Here is a 26,001-nt window from a genome sequence, read left to right as displayed (position 1 = left end):
TTTACAAATGGCCATGAAACAAAAGCAGGAGGACGGAACAATGATTAAAACATGTAAGATGTTTATAAACCATAAATTTTCTGCATTTTGTTTTCCAAGATTTAAGTTTTTTATTTATATTAATAGGCAGTAGTTGCTTATGTTTGTCCACTGCTCGTCAGCGTTTACTTTCTGCAATTACTCTGTTTCATATTAACATTTCAATTTGAGGAAAAAGATTATTATTTTAAATGCTTGTATGTATTTTGGTACCATATTTATCCCAATAAAATAAACATTTCAACTGTGTGAATTTTCCATTCTCAAAGTATCAAAATGAACTGCTGTTTTCAAGTTGATGAGCCAAGAACAGGAAAAACAATTATCTGTGTATCCTGATAAAAATGAACACAGCTCAGTCTACATGAGTAGATGTCACTTGTAAACACTGAAGTGTGAGGAAAACAGTTGGTGGCAGCTGACTGGACGAGTGTGGAGCTTTTTCCTGGAACGATAGAGCGGGAGGGGCGGGCAGAGTCCGTGCAGGTGTTTGTAAAAGCCCTCTAGGAGTAGATGGTGATGACCTCACGTCCACCTCCACGCACAAGGAGGACCCGGTTGAGACCCTCAGTAAGAACCTCCAGGAACTCCATGTCTGAGAGACATGGTGAAGGAATCTTTTTTACCTTGCACACAATATGTTATTACAACATGCAGTTGATAGTGTTTCCCAATCCTTTACTCTGACGTACCATCACAGTCCTGTCAGATGACCCAAAGTAACCTGACACATGATATGATCAACTGGGTTCAATTGAACTGATAACAAGTTCAACGCTTTTTATTTAAGCAGTTCAGTTTGTAAGATTTGGGTGAACGGGATATATTGCCAGAAATCTAATATGAAATAAAGATGTTTTCAGTATTGTGTAATCAGCTATACTTCTATACCTTAGAACGCGTCCTTTATATTTAAGTACTTCATTTTCTCTTCGGGAGTGGGTCCTCTCTACAGAGGCCGCCATGTTTTTTTTTTACAATATCCCACAGGTTCTCTTTCATGGTTGGAAGGGAAGGGTGAGATGAGGCTGCAACATGCAGCTTCACCACTATATGTCACTAAATTCCACAAAATGAACCTTTAACACCATCAAATATATAGGGGGAGGTTGTTGAAATATTTGGTTGTTCAGGCAAGATAAGTGCGGACAAGTCTGAATTCGTTGAATCTCATGCTACTGGAGCGGGAACTTAAATGTGAGAAACAGGTGCTCTTAATGTTAATATAAAATAATATGTTCAGTCCTTATCTTTATTATATCAGTTTTTCTATTGGTTTTATGCATTCGATTATTTCTATAATCCTTGAGATGTTTTCTAACCACAGCAGAAGAAAGAATGGAGTGTTGTTTGTGCCAAAAAAGAAAATTCTGCCTGACCTTGATAATCCGGGTCAGATCGCTTTGTAATCTGGGACACTTACATTAGGCTTTAAAAAAGTCTAAATCAATTTGCTTTATGCATGCCAAGCTCAATATAACCAACTTTTATAAAGTATTATGAAAAAATTATTGAGAAAATAAATGAATGAAAGGTTTGATGTACAAGCTCTTTTCATGAGTTGTCTTATTTTGTTTGTGTTTAGAGTTTTTTGCTGGATCTGAACAGATCTGAAGACACAAAGATAAATGAAACACAGCAGGTGCAGGATACAGTTCTCGTTGCCCACACGGTTCTTCGGTGGCCCGGGCATGTTGAGCAGGACGAGTTTCGCCTCCTTGGACTTCTTCGTGATGACCTCATTGAGCCGCATCGCCGTATGCATGCGTCTCACATCAGTCTGGTTCCTGATGGAAGAAACATCAGGTCACACTTTGGTTTATAAATCCATGTGTCTGCTACTGAAGTCACTAAACATGTGGATACTTACAGGTGTTCCCATTCCCTGAAGCAGCATGTTTGGTGGGAAATAACAATAATATTACATATGGGTCATGTGCTCTTAGGAAGCTGCAGTTGTTTGTGGTTCAGGTTCAAAGTTTTGTTTGTCACATGCACAGGAACACAACGTATCCCCTCTAACTTTGGAACATGGGTCGATAGGCACAAATATTTACCACTGACCCGTGTCCTTGTGTGTACGTCATGTGACTTGTGCAGCAGTTTGACTCACGGCTTCATGTTGAAGAGATCCCTGACTGACTCTGGGTTCGCTGCTGAAAGGTTCCTCCCCTTGTCCGCAGCCCCCCCTGCAGGTGACATGGGGCTTGTGGGGCTTGTTGGGCTTGTGGGGCTGGTTGGCGTTGAGGCGTTCTTACTGTGGATCAGCTGGACCTGTTTTGAGTTGGAGACAGCCACAGACTGAGACAAAGACACCATGACATGACAGCGCGACAGGGTGAAAGAGAGGAAAGAGACACCTGTCAGTAAAGATGGAAGTGTGGAAGGCGGTCGCCAGTGGGAAATCACAGAGAGGCCACTGGGAAGAGTGAAGCATTGCTGTGATGGCCGTTTTGTGAGGAGACAAACAATGTCACGGCTCAAGAAAAATAAAAAAGGTTCTGCCCAAGCTGGAGCACAGAGAAACATGAGGTGCTACAGGACGGACGTAGTTCAAATAAACAGGTTAAAATAAGGATGAATAATGGGATAAATATCATGTCATATTTCAAACGGAAAAAACTGAACCTTTAAAATCAAATAAATAAGGTTTCGCAAGATTTACAGAGATTTAAAATTCTAGTTCAGCCTCTCCAATCATTACAAAACGTTCAAAACCTTCTTTTTTTTTTACATTTCAGTTTGTGGTTTCAAACCATAGACGGCTAAAGACGGACGACACGTCTTCACTTCCTTTCTGGCTGAGGTTCTGTTGATGCACATGCTCAACTAATCAAGAGTCTCAGCATCAAATAACTAATGAAAACCAAATTAAACTAAATTAACACAGTGTGATAAGATCCACTTAAATTGATAGAAACCACCTTTGAGAAAAACGATATAACATTTACTTTGACTTTGGTCCATCTCCCACTTATTAACATGGAGGAGGTGGAACCAACATGACCTATAACCTATACTGCAGCCAGCCACCAGGAGGAGATCGAGACATGTTTGATTAGGGGAATTTTTCAAACACAGTGTCAACCTTTTTTTTAGTTTTATATTGTGACATGATATTCATCCCACACGAAGGCAGCGTTACCTCCTCTTCAGGTTTCTCTGCCAGGCTGGTTCCCTCCTCAGTGCTGTGCTGGGAACGTAACTTAGACAGGTTTTTACGTCGGATGGAGCCACGGGATGAATCCGTTATACTCTGGATCTAAAGTTGTCAGAAAAAAAAGGAGAAGAAAGAAGCTGAAAAGATTTAATTAGTAATTTCCCTGTGGAAAACAAGTCCAGACACAAGCACCTTATTGTGAAGGGGATTCCCAGCTCCAGAGCAGAGACAGTGATAATGAACATGTCTAAAATAACATCATGTTGTTAACTAATGATAAATTCTTGCTTACCTCTCTCTCCTTCTCATTCTTGGTCAGATGCATTTGTTTGAGGATCTGTGACCGTTGCTCCATCACTAGTGTCTTCTCATAGGTGTAGGCCGAGATGTCGCCCTCAAGCTTTAAAGTGGAAAAACATGTTTAAACATATCAGGGGTTCGAAAAAAGAAAACATGGTTCTACAGATGAAATACAGATTAATTTATATAAAATCTACAAGTAGATTTTATATAAATTAAAGTATTTAATCTAAAATTTGGTAGAATCCTCTCCTGTTTTTGTGATGGCAGATAATGTGTCAGACGAGTGTCTCACCATCTCCACCACCTCCACCTGAGCCTCGATACGCAGGTGATACAGGAAGGTGATGAGGTCTTTCTTCATCTGGATACTGTTATCATCCATCTGAGCGACTGTGAAAATGCGCATCTTGCACTTCCTCCACACCTTCGAGACAAAACGGGAACAGTCACGGACAAAATGTTCTCACTGCTCTTTGTCTCTCTGATCATAATTTACAAAAAGTTTCCTCGGTCATTATTTTTGAGTCTTGTTTCCCACCTTGTGTTGGCGCAGCAGGAAGGGCAGGAGCATCAGCATGCCTCCGTCGTGGACGATCCACCACACATCGATGTGGCCCTCGGTGAAGCGCTCTCCATTGGACGGGTAGCTGGAGATGTTCTTGGGAACCAACAAGGCCAGACTGGCTACAGTTGTTTCTCTGACCACCTCTGAAACCAGACACAACAATTGATTTGTGGTAAAATAGCATCAGGGGAAAAATACCTCCTGCAGTTTATTAAACTCTCAACAAGAGTTAAAGAAAAAGTTTAGTTAAAAGAATCTTATGATCAAAACTGAAAGAATCTACAAATGTTTTCAATAGAGCGTCAGTGGAAGATTCATTGAAGATAGATGAACTATCTTAGGGTAAAATTTGATTTTAGCTCGGTTCTTTTATGAATAAACCCCTTTCAGTGAGACATGCTCAATAATGGTTCAGGTTTAGTGATTCACTTTTCCTAATAATCAAAATAAGATGTTGACCGGCTGAAGAGAGCAATCGTACAACAACCAACAGATTTACCAATAAAGTTCCTGAATTGCTGGTGGTACTCGGGCTGCTTCCAGTTGCGGGGCCAGCTGACCATCACTGTGTTGTGCTTCAGGCCTCCCAGTCCCCCGACCTGGATCAGGTGGGACGTCCCATCTCGTAGGTTGGAGGAGATGACCACCTGGGAGAAACCCTTCACTTTCTCCGTCTCCATCAGCTTACGGAGAGACTGTAGAGACACAGAGTGAGAGAGCGTGTGATGACAACACTGGTCATTATGCTGAACAAGGGGAAGTGTGTGTGTGTGTGTTGAGGAGAAGGATCAGTGTTCGGACCTGGTCGGCCCTCTGAGACTCAGTGTAGTTGTCGAGAAAGGTCCCATGAATTGAGGTGCCAACGATGGTCAGACCTTTTCCAGCTTTCAGCTGATTGGCCAGAGACAGCAGACGAGGCTGCTCAACGTTCTGCTCGGCATCAACACTCAAAAGAACCAGGATCTGAGGCCTGACAAAAAAAAATAGAGCAACAGGTCAGTGAAACAAGAGATTGACTTGAAATATGACTTTAAAGTCGAATTGAAACCACAATCACAGCAGTGGCCGTCTGGCTCAGTGTGATGCCCTTTCATGCAAAGTTTTACAGGCTGCATCCAAACAAATTTTGTAGAAATGATGCAAAATCACAGGGCACATCACCAAACAACAATAAATAAAGAACCCAAATTCTCCCTCTTGGTGTCTGATTTTTTCCCCCGAAGTAGAACTGAAGACAAGCGATCAACAGGTGTTAATAGGAGTGTATAAGATGAAAAGATAAATTCAGTTGGACTTTAGGTGTGAGTGTTAAACTGTAGAAGATGGAGCTGACCCACCTCCAGTTCTTGGTGTGTGGTGGTCCCTCCTCCAGCCTCATGAGAGCGAAGCGAGCGGCGCTCAGCGAGATGCCACGTATCCCATCACCCCACTCCTTCTCAGCTCTGTTACACAACAAAATCAGGGTTAGTGGGTGATGTACCGTATGAATACAAATAAATTAATATTATTACCAATAAAACAACAACAGAAACATTTTATTTACTGCAAAAACTGAAAAACAGGGGGAAAATTTGGCTTTTACAATCTTATGTACGATGCTGTTGTGATGATGACTTACCCACGGAACTCAATGTATTTGTAGATGCAGGTGGCGATGCCCATGGCAATAATGGCATAAAACCAGGAGCAGATGAACATCAGCGACAGGCACAAACTCATACCCAGGAAAGACAGAGCCCTGTGGGGGGGGGGGGGGGGGGGGGGGCAGGATGTAACACGTCCAGTCAATCTGTGAGTTTCTGTCAGCTTCATTCTGCTGGCTGCAGCACATCGAAGACCACAGCTTGTAGACAGGACAGTTTATGAGATGTGTACAGCAGTTCATGAAAGTCCAGTCAGCCAGGCTACAGCTGCCCATGGTGATTCAGGTGCAGCACAAGCAGCATCGGAAAATTTAATCCAACTGCTGTTCCTAAAACTGATGCTGCAAATTTTGACCTGTTGAAATTTGTATAAAATGCAAGCAGGGTTGTTTGTCTTCTTGCAAAGTTAAAGCCTGAAATTGAACTCTTCAAAAAATTGTTCTGTTAATAGCTGGAAAATGCATCATCATATGTGTGAGATCTTCACTGATGCTCCTCTGAGGTAATTTCAGTGACGTTCACTGCATGTCTGAATGTTGTTTATCCCTGACAGACACTCACCAGTGGTAGAACTTGAAGCGCGGCCTCCAGTTTGGCGTCCTCAGCAACGTCTGCAGCGCACAGGCCAAGTTGACGAACATGTAGCACATCAAGAAGAACCTATAGGAAGAGAGGGAGAAAGGATGAAGAGAAAAAAGATAGAAGTAACACAGTCAGACGGCTCATCTACAGTATGTGTGTGTGTGTGTGTGTTCAGGAATGAATGAATAGTATTGAACTTACATGGAGAGGATGGGTGCGACTGAATCCAGGGAGGCGATGATGATGCCAATCTCACAGATGCTGGCTGTGAGCAGGAGGGCCCAGGTGGGCTCTCCGTTTTCTTTGCCGTGGCCAAACACCTGCAGTAACATCCAATCAAATCCTACTTATCCAATTATTTACATTTTTGATTTGGGCCATGCATATAATGTGGCAGAACACAAACATGGACAAACACAGAATGTCATTGATTTGTTAAATATACTCGAGTCGGTTTTCTCTAAGCTCAACGTAACCTCAAGTGAACAAATAAAGATCTTTGGCTTCTAGCTAAGGCTGATGCAACATATGATTGAGAAATATGCTTCTGTTTTATAGGCAGACATGTTTCTAATGTTACCAAACCATTCTTCTTCAAACCTGAATAAAAGATCAGTTTTAAGAAAATAAAACATTCCTGTAAATTCACAAAATGTATCATCCACCTTCAAAATTAAATGAAACTCTACAGTCCATTGAGGCATTCATGATCTAATCTTTATAAACATATCTATTCTCTGCCGTTTAATATTACTGTTTGTTTCTGCAGCTCAGGGCAACAAATTTCTGGTTTTATTTCTTCTCACCCTGAGAAATGGGATGATGCCGTCCCTTGAGATGGCCTGCAGCAGACGTGGAGCTCCCGTCAGACTCTGGAGTCCAGCTCCGCACGTGGAAAAGAAGGAGCCAATCACAATGACCCACGGAGACGGCCACGCCAGCGTACCAATCACCAGGTTACCACTGACCCCTTCACCAAACCTGTAAGGTGAAATTAAGTAATTAAGAGTAAACTACTGACAAACCTGCTGCCAGTAATTTACCATTAATCTACATAAACAATATTTTTAAAATGTTGCTGGTAAAACTAGGGCTAATTTCATAACCAGGTAGCTTAATCCATAATAATACATTACAATTCATTAGTTGATTTTATTTAGCATTAATAGTAGGCCCATTAATCTGTAAAATTAAACTGTCAATCAAAAACAGTTAAAGTTAAAAGTACAATATTTACCTCTGAATTGTAGTGAAATATAAGTAAAGTGCAAGTGAAGTAATGTACAATGGAAATACTCAAGTACAAGAAGTCATGTATTCGCCTATACTATACTTCAATATATTTTACAAACTTCTTAAACAATTGAATACTTACTTGTCCCTGAGGACGACTCCTTCTATACAGGCACCAAACAGCACCACACTGGATATATCTGGCATTAAAACTGTTAAAGAATAGGTTGTGATATCATGAAAAGGTCAAAGTGCTCAACCAGCGCTTTCAGAGGCTCACAATTCTTTCTAAGGTCCTGGGGTCGGTGAAGGATACACACAGTAGAAGTGGTGGTGATGGCTGCGATGGTACCGATGGGAATCGACTTCTGAGCATCACGCAGGTCGCCGGAGCGGTTGGAGCCGGCCATGATACCTGAGAGCAGAGCGAGATGAATCATCAGGAGGCTCTTTGCCTTTGATTTATTTTTGTCTTTGAAGAATAAACCCTGAGGGACTCTTATTCCACCGTTGAGAGCTCTAATGCCTTCGGTTTCCTGCTTTGCTCTGGGGACTCAGGGCCACAGCTGCTCAACAGTTCAAAAAGAACAAGCAGAGGTGTAAGAGGTGAGAGGGTCGGTCGTTTATATGGTGGAGTGGGGCCGCTCTGGGATTTAACGACTCTCAAACTTTAGATTTAGGGGGAAAGGAAGTTGCCATCTGCAACTTTACCCGCAGATGTCACTAAACTCTACACGAGAGTCCTTTCAGTGGGCCTCTGTGATGCTAACCTGTGACAGATGGGAAGTATATCCCCACCAGGAGGGTGAAGAAGCTGCTGATGTCAGCCAGGACGTAGCGGTTGGAGGTGGTGGTGGGACTGTCTGGATCCACATCTGACACAAGTCCGCGCTTTTCCAGGAAAACCCCTTTTTCTAGGTAGTTACCAAACAGGTTTTCTGAAAGGGTGAAAGAGAACATCTGATCCCTTTGCCACATTGACAAGGAATCATGGGTAACTGTCATTTGTGTTAACCTCTTACCAGCCAGGATGCCGCTCGTGACCCCTGGGATGCCCTGTATCTCCGTGACGTTGTTGTTGAGGAAGTATTCATCACACGTGGCGTTGAGGGAGTCGGAATCACAGAAGGTACTCCACAGTTTTGTGGTGACAGTTTCATTGTCAATTTCAATGACCTTTGCACACACATCGTATCCTTTAGAGAGAAGGGTTCGATTCCCCAGCAGGCAGACGCTGCGAAGACAGTCAACAAAAGCATCCTTGACATAACGCTGTAAGGTAGATGATGGAGAAGGTTTTCCCTTAGTACAGAGTTTAATACGCCTTTCTCTTCGTCAGTGATGACATACATCGAGCCAATGGACATAACCAAGAAAAGCCAAAAATCTTGACCAGTGCATCAAGTCACTTACGGGAAGACAGGGGGGTCGATGGCGGTCTTGATTACTCCAGCGTAAACAGACAGGATGGAGAGGATGACACAGGCCAGGAAGACCAGTGCCAGCTTGTTCACATATTTCACCCCCACAAACACCACCAGCGACATGAGGCTCAGGACGATGGTGCCGTACACCCGCATGTTGTTGAGGAGCGCCGCCTCCGCCTCCGGCCCCTCCAGACCCTCAATCTGGAAGATGGCTGCCTGAGGAATGATATAAATCTGAGAGGATGGAAGATGGAGGGATGAAGGTGGAAGGAGGAGATGTAGAGGGGAAAGACGAGGTGGTGTGGAGCATGGTCGGAAAGAGTGGAAATTGTAATGATAGAATATTAAAACACCGTAAACTGGTGCTATTGAATGGTTTTATGTTTGGTCTCAAAAGTAAAACTGTAAAGTTTTGAATCTTGGGTCCAGTACGTTGATATATTACGTCACAGTGAGATATGAATTGGTCACGTTAAGTAATGTTCTGTTAAAAAAAAAGATACCCATCAAGCCCAGAACAGTAAACGTGTGTTATTTGATGATTAAGGCGACTTACCAGCAGAATTTCGATGCAGCCAAGGATGTACATGGCACCTGCAAAAGTCGTCCCCAGGTAGAAGCAGATCCCAACAGCTCCACCGAACTCAGGCCCCAGTGAGCGAGAGATCATGTAATATGAACCTCCAGCTATGAGACACACACAGACACACAGGAGTCACCGTTCTGAACTGTTCTGTCACACACACACACACTAACACACAGACACACACACACACACACACACACACACTCAGACGTCCACTCACCTGGTACAACTCCATTTGTGGCGATGGCACTCATGGAGATGGCTGTGAGCATGGTCTGAGAAAACAAGGGTTACAGGAGTGTGAGATGCTGCAGGTGGACGTGAACTAAAATCCAACATGGCTGACGCCGAGACCTCTATGAACTGAGGGAGTGAGCGGAGAGTAAACATCCAGCAGCACCAGAGTCTGACTCAGCTGATCACCACGAACTGTTCATCACGGTGATGACTACGGCTGGTTAGACACATTCTGTCACGTCATGTTATACTGTCTGCTGCAGCCGGAGGTAAAAAGGAACTGATCACCTTTACTGGCTAATTTCAAGGTACCTGCACAGAGTGGAGGAGGAAGTACTCCATCATTCTACTACTCAAAGTAAAACGTACAAATAAATAGAAAAATGTTAAAGTAAAAGTACAACATTAACCTTTATGCTTGAGTAAATGTTTTTGTATCATACAGTCTAATGTCACCTGCCCTCTCTGATTGGATCACTGATCAAATCCCCTTTTGTCTATTTTGATATTAGTATAAATAATATGAACATGTAAAACAATGCAGTGTAAAAATGTGTCTGAGTAGAAAGTATAGATATTTGCTGACATATGTTATAAAAGCGAAACCTGAAAAGAAACCTACTTCAGTACAGTACAGATACATGACCACTGTACTTCAGTACAGTAACAAAGTAAATACAATTTGGTACATACCATTACTACCTGCACTTGAGTACTTCCAGATACTCAAATACATTACTTTTCAAACGGAACTGATTTTTGCCAGATGGTCGACCCCTGAAAAATCTTTAAAACTATTGGATGGATTGAAACTGTTTGCAGACGTTTCCTCAGCTGCCACATTGAGCTTCACATATCTGAAGTCACCATTGACAGCTGGATGGACCCATTACACTTTGGTGACAACTTTCATATTTCTGTCTGGCTGAACTGGGATAAGTAAAATCCCTGACTTTTCATCTCACACCATTAAAATCTATTCAAATCTAATTAAAGAATAATGAGATTCACATCAATCTTATATATTTCATGAATGCTTGATATTCCATAAAAAATTAAGGAATAATTTGCATATGGATGCGGAATGAGCAGCATGTGACATAATCCATGATGGGAAATAAGGCAGTGGTGCAGTGTTAGTGGGTTTATTGGCGATCTGCCTCATGCCAGGATTTACTATGTCACCTTCAGCATCTGTGCAATTCTAATTATGAGTGTACCACCTGTTCAACAGTACAGTTCAACAGCCTGTGGTTTAATCACACACTGCCCTCATGTGCCGAGGCACCACTTTACATTGAAATAATCTTGCAGATGGAATATTTGTGATTTAAATATTTGAAATGTAACATCTGTTTTCGGAGCGAACAGGGGTCGAGTTGCACAACCAACGGATGACAGTAGGGAAATGTGCACTGTAACTCACTGTGGAGCAACACATGAAGACGATTATGAAGGAGCCCAGGACGCCTCCGACCCCGACCATCCAGGTCATCCGTAGGAAAAGGATTACCCCAAAGATGTTCTGGATGCACGGCAAGTACACCCCCATCAGAGTGCCAAGCTGTGGAGCCTGGAAAACACAACACGTCAAACCTGGCAAATAATGAGTTTTCTATTGAACGCAGTTCATTTGTTCTTTGTTATTGAGTCTTTTTCTCTTTAATCTATTCTGCCCTTAAAATTCATGACATTCCGTTCCACTCTTTCATAAGAAACAAACTGTTTTATCATTTTAAAAAACAAAGAGTGTTCTTTGAGTGATCTCTGTGATAAAGTATGTACTTTCCTTAATTGTCTCTGTGTCTCTCAGTAAATCTGTTTGCAGCTTTAAAATGGAAAATGATTTGCTTTGAGGGGCTGGAGCAGTTAATAAAGATTTGTGTGTGACTGGCAGCAGCAAACTCAAACTTTCTCTTGTAATAAATATCTACACACATCGGTTAATTTATTACGCACTAAAAAGATAAAGCCTGGCATCTGATTTTGAAATAGATGAACGCCTCTTTTAATAATTCATTCATCGCTGCACTTGGTGACAGCTGCGGCCAGGATATTTAGTCATAAATTGTTTGTTTCAATAACAAAACGTGAAGGTGACATGAAGAAACCATCAAGTCCCCGTTTGCCCTTCAGACGAATTGAGGAGTTGCCATTGAAATTCCGGCGTTGCTCTTTATGAGGAGATGCGTTTGACGGGAAGGAAGTGAAAGATGAACAGACTGATGAGTGAAGCCCTGCATGCCCACTCTGCAGGATCTGTCAGGGGACTCGGCCTAAGTAGCGTCTGTGACTGACAGGTTGTCTTAACCAGTCATCAAGGTCTCATTTGTGTGCAAATACACAAAACACATCTGGAAGATAGGCCTGATTCATCTGTTGGTTATTATATGAAATGTAAAATTGATCAATTAGTTAGATCTTAAATTTACCCCAATTAAGCTTGTTACTCTCTTCTGAGCAAAGTCATGATTTCACTAATTATAAAGTAAGAGGTTCATTGGCAAAGAGTGTATATTTAACCTAAACATGCAGAGGAGGAGGAAGTGCTTCCTTCAGACCTGAGTAGTGTCTGCATTCCAACTCCATACAGCCTCAACTTTATCAATAATGCAGATTTGTCATTATCTATTCCACTTGTGATCTTTCTGTGTGATTTTGCTTCCTGCTTTTGTCTTAATAAGATAATTGATTTGATAAACACTGATCACTCTCCTCTCCTAATAAATATCACATGTAACCTCTAGGTCAAACCTCTGCAGTTTGAGTGTCACACTGTCACACACAGTACTTAACCTTGACAGGTTTTTTGGACGGACGTGCCCCCTCCTCGTTGTACTCTTCCTCTTCATGCTCTTTGCTTCCTGTTGGCAGATTGGAGTAATTGGCCAGACTGCTCAGCAGAGAGGAGACCATTGGACTGGTATCCATCTCCTCCTGTAACACACACACACACACACACACACACACACACACACACACACACACACACACACACACACACACACACACACACACACACACACACACACACACATGCAGAGAAACACAGTGATGACAACAGTAGGAGCTGGTACGCCAGCATATTTGTGTATTTGTTACTGGACCCACCTCAAACAGAGCCATGTTCTTGCCGTCATACTGCTGGCTCTTGTCCACGTCGCTGGCTGCGCTGCTGTTGATGAAAGGACTGCTCTCTTTGGGGTTACCATGACCTGGAACACCACAGACACCAATCAGCAGATTTAGAGCTGACTCTTCTTCTCTCACAGCAACACACACGCACACACGCACGCACGCGCGCGCGCGCGTGCACACACACACACACACACACACACACACACACACACACACACACACACACACACACACACTCACATATGCAAACACTATGGGGACTTTGGAGAGGAAAAAACACCTTCTTTATAGGTTTACAACTGTTAATATATCATGTTGTATATTTGGTCTTTTTTGGGGCTGAATAACTCATTGGTAGCAGACGATTGACTGATTTACTCTGTGTTTGTGCTTTAACCTGGAGATTTATTGAGGGACTCTACAGCTTTTCAAATGAGAAATGACAAGGTGCTGTCCGTGGCCTGTCTGTGTTTTGAATTGAATGATCCCTGGTTGTGCTCCCTGCCGTGCACACTCAGTAATAATTAATAATGTGTCACTTAGTAACAGCAGAGATGGATTTCTCTCCACATGAGTCCCAGGAGATACTTTCCTCCGGTTGCTGCAGAAGAAAATCTAAAAAGCCTACTGAAGTGTTTTAAAGCCACTTCACACAGCCTGAGCAAATGGTTACCAACCAACCAACCAACCAACCAACCAACCAACCAACCAAACAACCAACCAAACATCAAAACAACCAAACAACCAACCAACCAACCAACCAACCAAACAACCAACCAACCAACCAACAAACCAACCAACCAACCAACCAACCAACCAAACAACCAAACAACCAACCAACCAACCAACCAACCAACCAACCAACCAAACAACCAACCAACCAAACAACCAAACAACAAAACAACCAACCAACCAACGAAACAACCAACCAACCAACCAAACAAACAAACAACAAAACAACCAACCAACCAACAAACCAACCAAACAACCAAACAACCAAACAACCAACCATAAAACCAGATAGCCAGTCAATCAGTATGTCAGCCGACCAACCAACCAACCAAGTTTGAATTCTGAGCAATTCGAAACTACCCTGCAGAATAATTAATGCATCAATGTGTTTCCTCTAATATCTCGGAGTGCAGAAACATTTAGCCTGTTAAAGAAAAAAGTTAAATGAGGTGGCGACCTGTTGCTCCTGCTGGTTCAAAGCAGCACAATTTAGTTGAAGATCCTGATTCCCACCAGCTGCAGAACTATTACACAGTAATCTTTAAAGCAAAGAGGGGAGTCAAATGGCAGCTAAACCGCTCTCACACAGAAGATAATCCTTTAAACGACTGACCGGCCTCCATAAGATATGTTGCCTGTCAAATTGGATTAGAAAACCTTTCATTTTTATGTCGTTTTGAGTTTGCATTGGACAGTTTGAAATTCTTCAAGACCAAAGTTCATTCATTTTATTTAAGAAAACACTAGTAGTCCTAATTGAGTTGCAGTTTTCACAGCAGCAGTGTACGATTGCATCAGATACGCAGTTAGATTAATCCCAAACAGCAGAACTAACAGTAATGGAAATCGCTGTCTTATACCTGTTGTGATGAGTCAACTTTAACATTGAGAGCGACAGCAGGTTTTTTATTTCAGCTCTGAGATATGGTTCAGATTATGACGAAGCACCACCTGAGTGTTCTGTAATCCATCCTGGTTTTTACATCTGCATTTAAAGCTCATTTCTGCTCTTGGCTTAGAGGGAAATCAGCTTTTAAAAAATTGCAATTTCAACATGTTACACTAAAAGCTGTTGTGTGTGTGTGTGTGTGTTTCTCTCTGTGCAAGTTTCCGGCATAGCATTTCAAACATATTTACTCTACAAGAAGTTCATATTCTCTCATGGGACGTACAAGGGAAAATGCGCCCCCCCCCCCCCCCTATAATCTGAACCATATTTACAACAGGATGGAGATGATTACAGGTGTCTATTTCACATAAAGCTGAATTAGGAGTTCCTATATAAGATCATGTGCCCCCCACAGTAATCAACCATTTACACGCTGGACAATAACAAACGTCAGTTGTGTGTTTCTGTCCTGGAAACCCCCCCTCCCTCCTCTTCCTCCAGTGCAGACTCCGAGTGGAACCAGCCAGAGCCCTCTTTCGAAAGACAACCACGAAGGTGAAGGGTTGTGTAAAGTAAAGCTACAAAATACACAGGCTTTTTCACGCCTGTGTCGGGGCTGCCCTTTTGTCCTCATGATTTTCTAACCTCATTATGAAGTATTACAAGTCTGTCAATATTACATTAGGTCTAATTTCAGTATTTTCACCACTGTGCACATGGTTTCAAGTGTGCCCAAAAATATGTTACATATTCTTATGTTCAAAGAAAGCACGGCATAAATCGTGAACATCTGGAGCAAAGCTGGAAGTCAGGTGATGTTATAAAGCCATGGTCTGCAGAGAAAGGAGGCTGGAGGTGAAAACATAAGACTATAACAGAGATGATGGCTCAAGTACAGTTGAATTTACAGATACAACAATCTTTCCGTGACCTTGACAGTGTTTATTATTGTAACCAAACAACAATGAAGTATTCAACACAAACCACCATGTTTCCCAAAACTTTTTTCTGTTTAACCCTCAACCAAACAATAACCCCAGTGTCGACACATCATAAAATCAGGAGAAACTTTTTTGAACGACACAGACAGTTTGTGTTTTCTTGCTGATTGAGGCGTCAAAATCAACAACATTTCTACACACAAAACACATAATTTCAAGATTCAAATGAGTTCAATTCAATATAGGAGAAAAACGTTTCACCAGAGCTGCAAATCAATAATCTTTTTTTTTACACCCATACAACCAACTGTCCAGAAGCCATAAGTGTTTCTTTTGTTAACATAAAGGGACCACATGCGAGGAGATAATATTACTCTTCCAGGAACAGAGGACTTCTGGCACAGAACATGTGGAGATGCTCAACTTGCTGCACAGTAGTGATCGTGCATAAGTAAACAACTGTCTAGTGTTGCTTTCATTGGGTCATGTTCCATCATGGAACATGAGAGTTTAGTAGCTCTTGAGTAATCCTGCTAACAGACAGACAAACAAACACATACATGGCAATGAAAGCATTGGCAGAGGTAATCAGTCCCACATGACATGATGTTAATCCTATAGCCTTCAAAAGATAAAATAAGGCACCAATGGCATGTAAAGCATGCTGAAGACAAATTATCTACAAGCCCTCCAACTGTGTCTGAGAGAAGAAAAGTGTAAGGAAAAATAAATTCAGGACATCTGGCAGGGGGGGATGTTAAAGGCTATTCAATCAGTGATTAAGGAAAAAGCCTCCACCTCGAGTCATGATGCTTGCGGTTGCCTCACTCTTACTATTTGGAATTTTTGCGGCAAAGAATCCAGCTAAGTAGAGCGAACACCTCTACTAAGGCCCAACAGTCCCATTGATTCAATAAAGCTGCACCAAATAACACACACTCATCACTCTCAGGCCATTACATGTGCCTGTTTTTTTTCATTATCAAGATCCACGAATCATTTCCTGAGAGATTAGTGAAATAATACAAAATTCACGATCTCATGATGTTGGAGAAAATAATTTAATAAAAACCTGGATAGGAGGCGGATCAGTGCTAAAATTGAATGGGTTCTTTCCAGGCCCCGGTTTCATCTGCTAAAAGACAAACCAGTTGAGTGCATACATTCCCCAAGGCCCAACAGCCCCCTTAAATTCAATCACGCTGCACCAAATTGTAGACACACAGAAATGAGTTCCCACATATACCTAAATTCTGCATGAATCCATGAATTATTCCCTAGTAAATCAGTAAAAAATGATGAAAAAATGTCAATGTTAAAGAAAGAGTTAAAAAGTATCGTGATCCCCACCTAAATCTGGAGCAACACCCAAATTGAGTTTCGTATCTTTCCACCTAGTATCGTGGAAATTCGTCAAGTAGTTTTTGTGTAATCCTGCTAACTAACCAAAAAACTCGTTGGCTGATAATGTTTGAGGGACATCTCTGTGTCGTGTTAGTCCGACCAAAAACACAAACAAACACATGCAAATATCTTAAGTAGAAAGAAGAAATGTTCCAAATGTACCCCCACTGGTCACTGGACACAAAACATTTTTAAACAACAGATAATATTTTGGTCTACATCACTGTTTGAGCCTCTGGATCAACGGTTTTGACCCTTTGATAAAAAGCAATGGACCCAGAAGGATGAAGATCTGATCTTGTTTGTACTGATGCCTCCGCAGCAGGCAGACCTGTGAAAGGCGGGGGGCGGTGCACATTTGTACCCTTGATGTGACATGGCTATTACAAAATGGACAGTTTATACCGGCTTTTAAAAGCTTAATAGGACGTGGGCTCAAGGGGATTATGCAGCAGCTGCTAGAGGCCACAAAGACAGGCAGAAATTAACTTTAGCAAGTGAAAGCATTGCACCAATCAGTGGCACAGCAAACTCATAATTACATACACCACATACCTCATTCATTTTCACCTCGCCTGCTGCAACTGAGGAATTAAAGCTAATTTCATGAAGTAATTTGTTTAATTTAAATCTGTCTCCTCTCTCCGCCTGCAGTCTGCCTGGCTGCGTCTCTGTCTCTCTGGCCTACGACTGTGAAATGTGACGTTTTCCGGCCAAAACATACATAAAATTCAGATGTTTAACTTTCCATTAAGACAGAGAGTGATTGAATGATGACCTAAGGAAGAATATTGTATTTTCTCCGGCAGGGGAAACATTAAACGGTGAATTATGTCATCACATGGAACGGTAAAGTCATAAATATCAGGTGTGTAAATACGAGGGGTAATGAATTTAAACAGAGCACATCTAGCCACTGGCTGCACGGCTCTGGGGATGTGGATCTGCCTGTGGATCCATCAAGAAAGAAATATCTTAACAACTACCGGATGGAGACTCACATTTTCCGTGAATTATTGGAAGACCTACGACAGCGTACAAGGGTCATTTTACATGCAGAGTCTTGAAAGAGGTTGTAAATTGTTCTCTAACAATCCAACAGATAGTTCTTAGAACTGTTTACCCTGGACTATAGAAGTGAACTGAACAACCATCCATAGCTTTTCCATAGGCAATAAAAAATGTGCAATTTGTCTTTTTGAAGTTGATGAATGTTCCTCCTTCGATGTTGCCATAAAAACATCAAAAGTCTCTTAAAGAAAGCAGATCGCCTCCCTGACCAAGGCCACAGCCCTGCGCTCAATAAGTAAAATAACACGCAGCACTCCCTCTCCTTCATGGTTAAACTCAGGGGTTAGAGCGGGTTAAACTGTCACTTAGTGTGAACCCTCTGATGTTGCCTGCAGACACTCCAGGGCTTTAATTCTATTCACTTGAGCTGTCAGTGAGATAAGGAGGATGGACTGGAGCAGGGGGGCAGTGGGTAAACTTTATCTGTATCTATCTGTATAAACTTAGCTAAGAAAGGACCGGCGCTCTAATCTGACAAGATGCTATAGACAGACTGATTATAGCTAATGCCAGACTCAAAGGGAGTGAAGGAGTCACAGGCTGCTGATAGGTCTGACATGTACTCGGCTAAGATGTGTGGGGCTTATTTACATAGTCCCTGACTCAATGCTTTTTATTTAAAGTAGGGATGTTGTGCCTGGCACCAGTGTTCACACTTTATACGGTTAGTTCCCATTTGATTCATTGCTCAGAGTGTTATACTAAGACGATGAACCTAAGAAATAAAAAACTCTATCTGCAGCTGGAACTCCCGTAAGAATCATTTGATATACACTATAATTTAGAGGCATTTCCACCCTTTCTTTACCTTGTACTCATGTATTTCCCCTTAACACTTGTGTGCTGTTCGTCACATGAACGACTGTCATACCTGCCCCCCCGCTGGCACTCCTGTCAATCTTCCATTAACAGCGCAGCAGGATTTAGAACCCACATCTTCACATTGGTGGTGCTAAGGTTACGACCACACACTGCTTAGTATTGAATGTTTCCTGTCTGCCTTTGCCTCAGGCTCATCACCTGTCATATCCAGGCAACTCCTTGTCTAACTGCCTGGTTTGGAATCACAGTTAACAATCAAGAAACTTAAAACCGCCATGGTTACTGAATTTCCTCTCATTGCTTGAGTCCAAACACTCAAATTGATCAACCACAGAACGGAAACTTTTAATAGTCCATCTAATAGAGTCTACTCACCACTGGGAAGATGGAGGGGGGTGTGAAGTGTTTGAGTCCACAAACCACTTTTACAGTTTCAGGGGAGCGGTGCAGCCAAATCCAACACAATTGAAGTAAATGGTGACAGATTCTTCAAATGTAAAAAAACAACATGAAGAAACATAAAATGCCTCCATTCTGCTCCTGTGGTGTCATCCAAGTGTCTGTAAGTCCCGACATTCAAAGTCGACTCGATACGAGGTCATTTACACCATGTTTTTACCCTAAACGCTGTTTATCTCTAAAACTCCAAAAGTGTTTTGGAGACTCAAACACTTCACCCATCCCTCCATCGTCATATTGGTGAGTAGATAATGAGGGAATTTTCATTTTTGGATGATATCCCTGTAATCATTGTGTCAGAAAGCACTTCAACTAGAACACACTCCTTTACGATTGTAATTCAGCTAAATACATATTTATTTTCCTGCGGTTATGTGTATCTAGACAAGTGGACTTGCATGTTTTTCCTTTCTGCAACACGTGAAGATACCATGACCTGGACGACTGAGAATCGTCACAGATATACAGGTTTCTTTATGCAGAAAGTACAAAGACAGATGCAATGGAAGTTTTACCTAGCCTGCATGTACTGTTTTCAAAATCATGTTTAAATTGCCAGCATGTTTCAATGCCAGCCACATGGCAATTATTATTCTGATGTTTTTTGGTTGTTGGTGAACATCGTTCCTTGCATTATTACCCCCTTCTGGTGTGTGATTGTTTAATTTTTGCAAAGAGATCAGAAACCTGAGCATGTTAAATGAAAGCATGTTCATGCACAACGCTACCTCTCACACAGATCAGAATCTAACTTCCTAAGCTTGATAAAAAACTGCTATCCTATCCACAATACTCTGTAGAAGGAATTTAAAAACAATCTGCAGCTTCCTCAGTTTATGTAAAAAACAGGAAGCTTTATTTTCGAAAGCAGCCAGACATAAAAGAATCTGCTCCATTTGCCGACCGACGGTGGATGAGAATGTCGGTCTGTGAGTCATTGCCCCACTTTTGGTCAAGACCAAAGTTTCTCAACAACTATTCAGTGGGGTTGCAATAACATTTTTTAAAGACAGTCTTATTCCCCAGAGGAGGAATCCCAAGCTTAAATGATTGATTACTTGCAGTAAATAAAACTAACTATAAAATCAAAGCTGCCTAGTGTTTAATATGCTCAAAGTCATCGTATGTGTGTGTGTGTGTGTCATGGCTATTATCACCAACAACACATGATATCTCCACATGTATGCAAACTTGGGTGTATGTACTAACTTGTCAACAGATCATTCAATTAAAAAAAAGCTGCCGCAGAAAAGTCATACCAGCCTCAGCAATTCCAGATGTGAGACTTTTCCGTGTTAAACAAAACCAAATAAAAGCATCAATTCACACATCTGCTGCCCCAACACATACGAGCGTGATGACCAAAGAGAATAGCTTTCAGTTACTGCCGGAAATTCCGGGCAGCTAATGAAACCACTCTGTTCCTGTTAGTTAACATGTTTGTAAACGAGCAGAGGCTGGATGTGTTGAGGAGGTGCAATGTGATAAACAATCAACACAACATCCAACTCAAAATAGCCCAAACTCAATGCAGGTGGTTTGTTAACACAGAGGGTCAGTGTGCCACGGCTCAATTAAACTGATTTCTTTTGTAATCATATTATCTGTTTGTTGGATCCACTGCAGCGTTTCCCACAGCCGGGAGAAAAATGTCCTGAAATAATGAGCTGATGCTGCAGTAGAGTCACACCCACTAACGAATATAACAGTTTTCTACTTTAGACTGTTAGGTGGCAGCCTTGTTGGCAGGTCTTGTTACTGAGCCAGGATATATATAATTCTATGAGCTGGCTGAAGCTATTTAGCATTCAGATAAGTGAGGTATGAATCTTCTCATTTAACTGACTTGTTTCCACAACTGAAAAACTTTTTATTTAAATATGTTGTAAAATTCTTTGGCCACCTGGGGTCAGTAGAAACAAGCCTCAGACCATAGACTGTATATGTAAAGATGTACTGCAAGACTGCTGCCCTAAAGTGAAGCCAAAATGCCTCGATCAATACCTGGTGGCTGGCTGCGGTACTGCTCATAAAACCTGCCTCCTCCATGTTAGTGTTCATACGTGGTCCAAGTTTAAAAATCAATTGGTAGGTCAATTCCTGGATAATGGGAAGAAGAAGAGATGCATCGCCCATCTTTATATACATGTCTAAGAATTAAACCCGTAATTACAACTTTTTGGTTGCCTGGGGCAGCAGAAACATCTTGACTGTATTGAATATAGTGTACTTCTTCGCAAGCATTTGTATTTTCACAGGTTCAGCAGATGTGAGCAACATTAGTATTGATTTAGAGTCCTGTTTTTGTCAACCTAAACAATATAAATCCAATCATCACGGTCTCTTAGAGAGAAATATAATTTGACTGATATATGCTCGAACTATATTCACCAGCTGTGTCTGTCTGTCATCTTATACTGAGCAGCTGTTGTACAAAGGTTTCTTCAGACGTTTCCAACCAGGTGAGAGGGAACCAAAGCAGTAAGTCTGTCAGCCAGGAAGCTAAACAGTGACCAGAAACTTGACATGAGCTCAGTAATGCCTAGGGGAAATTGTAGATTTGTGTGATAATTATTTCAGTCAGGACCACTGGGATATTTCCTAGTGACCAACAAAAACATAGCAGGCAGGAAATTGTTCACATCCCTCTTAGAATTAACAAATCAGGCGTGACCCGCTCTCACAGCAATGTTCCAATTTACATCATCACATCTCCCAGGGACGTGCACTGTCAGCAAAAAGCAATAAATGCACTGATAGATGGTTGGAGCTTATGTTGAAATGTGTGGAAAGCTTTTTTTGGATTGTCTTGATATCTTGATGCTTGAATATAGAAATAATGAACGAGGAAACAATTGAGCTAACTCTGTATGTCATTATCTTGCGTGGTGGAGGAAGGACAAATTTGGAGGAGCCTTCGAATTTGGACAGTCTTGTCACGCTGCTGTGACGCAATCGGTCTTGAGATGCAGCCTCCTAAGGATACAGACCACAAATTGAGACACAGCTACAGCCCCTCCAGAGAATGTCCAGAGGATCTCCAGAGTTCAGTGCATGTCTGAAAGCAGCTTTAGTGGGTTTTCGTTCCTGCCTGCCAGCATCGTCAACTTGTCTGCTCGTAAACCTGCCTTCACCACATCATCCTGTCTTTCCATTCAGGTCCTTTCCTTATGTTCCTGGCCTCGTTGTTACATCATGTCCAGAAGGTTATTAAAGAGTTTATCTGAAGTGCTGAAGAGCTGTGATGGAGGTGGTTGTACCTTACGAAAACATACATGCATTAACCACATTGAATTTGATCAATCTGTAAAAACGTTTACAAGATGTCAAGACCTTCTTAATCCAACTTCCCCACTTTGACCTTCTCACCCTCTATGGATTAAAGTCAGTGTTGTGACACACTCTTCCTTCAATGCTCAGTAATTGAAGAGCCAGGGACAATACGGCAGAGGATTACTGACAATCACTGACATGGTTTGTCTGCTCTGAGCCAGTTTATTAAAGCTGTGCATCAGCTGAGGATACATCAAGGAAATTACCAGGAAGCAGTAATATTTAAAAGTCCTTTATAGAGGCAGCTTTACGTAATGCAGCTCTGCAATGAGATAATACCTGATACACAGATATGTGACTGCTCAGGTCAACTACAGCTCAGACAAACCTACAAAAGACAAACCACCAACTGGACAAACACTTCCTGCCACTAACCAGGAAGAAGGACACAATATCCTGGTTATAAACTGCCATCTTGCTCATTTGGAACTAGAGTCTGCACAGACGTGATCAAGGAATGCAGCGGCCATAGCAAGGTCTCACCAATACACAATCACAAGTCAGTCTCAGCTGTCAATCGTGACATTTCACCCGTTTCTTATAAATAATTGAAACCAAACTTAAGTATTACAAGAAAAGAAATATAGAACTAGGCCAGCCAGCTAAGAGATGCGGCATAACCATTAAACATTTGATTTGGAACAAAAAAAATATTGGAAAACAGAAGGTACAATGTGTATGAAATTATTTCAAGAGAGGAGAAACTACACGTCCCATAAACCATTGCAAATGATCCCTTTCCAATGATCTCCAGCTGCTTATTCTTGAATCTAACCTTGTAGTGATTTTCCTCTCCTTTTGACTATATTCTCTTTGACTAATAAAATGCATTAGGCAATAGAAAAGGGAAATCATTGTTGCTCCGTGGTAAAAGTAACATAAAGATCCAACATTATTTTCACTGTTGTAATAAACATAACCTGACAGAAAACTCCACCAATCAGAGTTGTTGCTTTTATACCTCAGGATTGTGGGGAGCATTTCTCCTTGACATCACGGATAACACATGATTTTTATTAAATGCAGTAGATATCATATCATATAATTTGTGACTTCTACAGAAGCATGTGACATGACTACACAGCCTAGTAGCTTGTGGGAAGCCTACGGCGAAAGGTTACAATGTTATACCTCCAGAAGGTTGTAGATCACCTCCTCGACATTAATAGCTCCATCATTCTATCCCCAGAGGTCTGGCTGGCATTCTCGACTCTTTCCAATCCCACATCGTATCTGTCATCAAATCTGCCTTCTTTCATCTCAAAAACATTTCCAGACTCCGGCCTTCACTGGCAGACTCTGTGGCAGAAACCCTCATTCATGCCTTCATCACCTCCCGCCTGGATTACTCTCCTCAAACACCACCTACTCACTAGGGCCTTGGGCCTCAGTCAATGCTCCACCCTTCCATTAGTGCTGTTTATATCTATCCTGTTCTGTGCAAATTACTTTCTTATCTTTTTTTCCTCTTTTTTCCCCAAGGACACAGGTTAAGCCTCCTTGGGTCTCTTGAAATGTGCTATATAAATTCAAGCTGTTATTTATTATAATAATAGCGGATAATTAAAATATTTTTACTTCCGGAACTATGCTGTTGAGGTCTATAAAGGAAGGGAAGGTAATCAACAAAGGGAAACAGGACAAAGACAGAACGTCAGAGAAAGTAAGAGAAACACACAAGGAGAAAAGTTTCAAAATAAAACAGAAAGTAATGAACTCAAAGTGCAAAGATGTAATTTTAAAAACCAAACACAAGGAGTCCAACAGAGGACCAGCGTAGGCTCCAGACAGAGTCCTAATACTAACCTTCCCCTGAAGCTCCATGTGTAACAGACACTGTGTTATATAACAACTTCCCATCCAAAGCCCAGTAAGCATTTTTCCTTAAATTTCAAACTATTTCCTTAAAGTTGATCAGATATAGGATGCCCCTCCTGCCCTTTGTAATTCAACTGCAGCGGGCTGAGCTGGATCTAATCTGCTGGCCAGATGTGGCCCGCTCATCCTCATGGTGTTTGAATCTGAATCAATTTGTCTGATTGTCAAAACGATAGAAAACCTCTCAGGGAAACTGCAGCAATAATATAAAGCTTACGCATCTCAGCATGGATGAAATATGTGACAATGGCAATTTTGCTTCAGTGGTTGATTTTCCTTCTAGTCAGTTCTGTTTTGTGGTATTTTTTTCATCTCTTTATATATGTCATTTTGCTTGTTTGGGTATTTGGTTGTGCTCTTAATGTGCCACTTTAAGTCATTTTGCATGTTGAGTATCGTTGTAGTTGTCGTTCTGTTTATCTTTGACACAGTTCTGAATCTCTTACTGTTCATTTTACTTGTGTGTGTGTGTGTGTGTGTGTGTGTGTGTGTGTGTGTGTGTGTGTGTGTGCAGGCAAGTCCATCCAAGGTTAAATGTCTCACATTGAAGAGTCCTAAGGGCCCAATTCCAGATCGTCCGGCCCAAGGGATCAACCAATCAAATCAAAGACACGATACAATTAGAAGCATCTGCTGCTCTGTGAACAACCCTTTAAAATAAACAGTGGAGAAAATTTGTTTTTTTAATGTACATTTGTCTTCATTCATCCAATTGAGTTTCATAATAAAAATCCTCACCTTTGACTCTGCATTACTCAAATGCGGTGCCATTAGCCTACATTCTTGAATAGATCAGGTGCTTTTATAGAGCTGCAAGCCAACATCATCAATTACCAGCTACAGCTCAATTGTAAACTCTGTAAAACAATTGAACTCCTGCTCGTTGTTTACACACCATTCTGAGTAAAAACCTTAGAGACGTGTGCAAATGTGAAACAGTTTAAGAAATTCTCAAACCAGCTGTCTGGCTACAACAACCGTTTATCCAACGTCACATTTGTTCCCCATTCTGATGTTTGACATAAACGATAACTGACCTGTATTTGCATCATTTGTTGAACTGCACTGCTGCCCCGTAATTGGTTAACCTGTAGGTTAACAGGTGTTCTTATGAAAGTGCTCTTTAAGCTCATATTTACCACGCACCTACAGGAAAGTCAGACCTGGCGATATCAAAGTCCCTGTAAGTAAGACCAGGCCCCAATCTAAATGAACAGGGAGAGAGCCACAAACACACTGGAATCTCAAGGCCCAACATGCCTCTACAATTCAATCAAGCTTCACCAAATTTCACAAACTCATAGATATCAGCTCCATTAATGTCTCACAAGGTTTAAGCATGTGAAAAAAGAAAATGGACCACAATTGAATGGGTTCTTTCCAGACCCGTACTACATCCTTTTGGTGGACATTCGTTGAGCTGTCCTTGTGAAGTCTGGCTTACAAACCAACAAACATTTCCAACTAAAAGAGGGACAGTGGGGGAAACCTAACCTCATTGGCTGAGGAAATAATACAGATAAATACAAAAAGAATGTATTTAATCACCATTAAAATAC

The 26,001-nt window shown here is 41.5% G+C and overlaps 1 protein-coding gene across 1 annotated transcript; it reads right to left on the bottom strand.

Moving 5' to 3' along the window:
* On the bottom strand, positions 1–22,978 carry slc12a5b (solute carrier family 12 member 5b). Its single transcript, XM_061074189.1, has 27 exons — positions 22,940–22,978; positions 14,006–14,039; positions 12,887–12,990; positions 12,572–12,712; positions 11,202–11,348; positions 9,759–9,813; positions 9,509–9,639; positions 8,939–9,186; positions 8,548–8,759; positions 8,296–8,463; positions 7,842–7,940; positions 7,668–7,725; positions 7,099–7,273; positions 6,494–6,612; positions 6,272–6,370; positions 5,686–5,805; positions 5,405–5,509; positions 4,869–5,037; positions 4,567–4,762; positions 4,041–4,210; positions 3,795–3,926; positions 3,492–3,599; positions 3,185–3,301; positions 2,153–2,340; positions 1,910–1,924; positions 1,693–1,826; positions 1–634 (listed from the first exon to the last, which is right to left on the bottom strand). Exons 1-27 carry the CDS (start codon positions 22,976–22,978, stop codon positions 543–545), a joined length of 3,375 nt encoding a protein of 1,124 aa, XP_060930172.1. The 3' UTR covers positions 1–542.
* Positions 22,979–26,001: the final 3,023 nt, after the last annotated feature.

Source organism: Limanda limanda, chromosome 7 (assembly GCF_963576545.1).
Source record: "Limanda limanda chromosome 7, fLimLim1.1, whole genome shotgun sequence".
In the NCBI taxonomy this organism is placed as follows: domain Eukaryota; kingdom Metazoa; phylum Chordata; class Actinopteri; order Pleuronectiformes; family Pleuronectidae; genus Limanda; species Limanda limanda.
This window is presented reverse-complemented; position numbering and strand designations above follow the sequence as displayed.

Coding starts and splice junctions, on each gene's coding strand:
- slc12a5b (XM_061074189.1), bottom strand. CDS start 22,978: ATGGCAGTTTATAACCAGGATATTGTGTCCTTCTTCCTG. Junction 12,991..14,005: donor TGCATTAATTATTCTGCAGG/GTAGTTTCGAAT, acceptor GTGGTGTTCCAG/GTCATGGTAACCCCAAAGAG. Junction 635..1,692: donor CCGTGTGGGCAACGAGAACT/GTATCCTGCACC, acceptor CATGTCTCTCAG/ACATGGAGTTCCTGGAGGTT.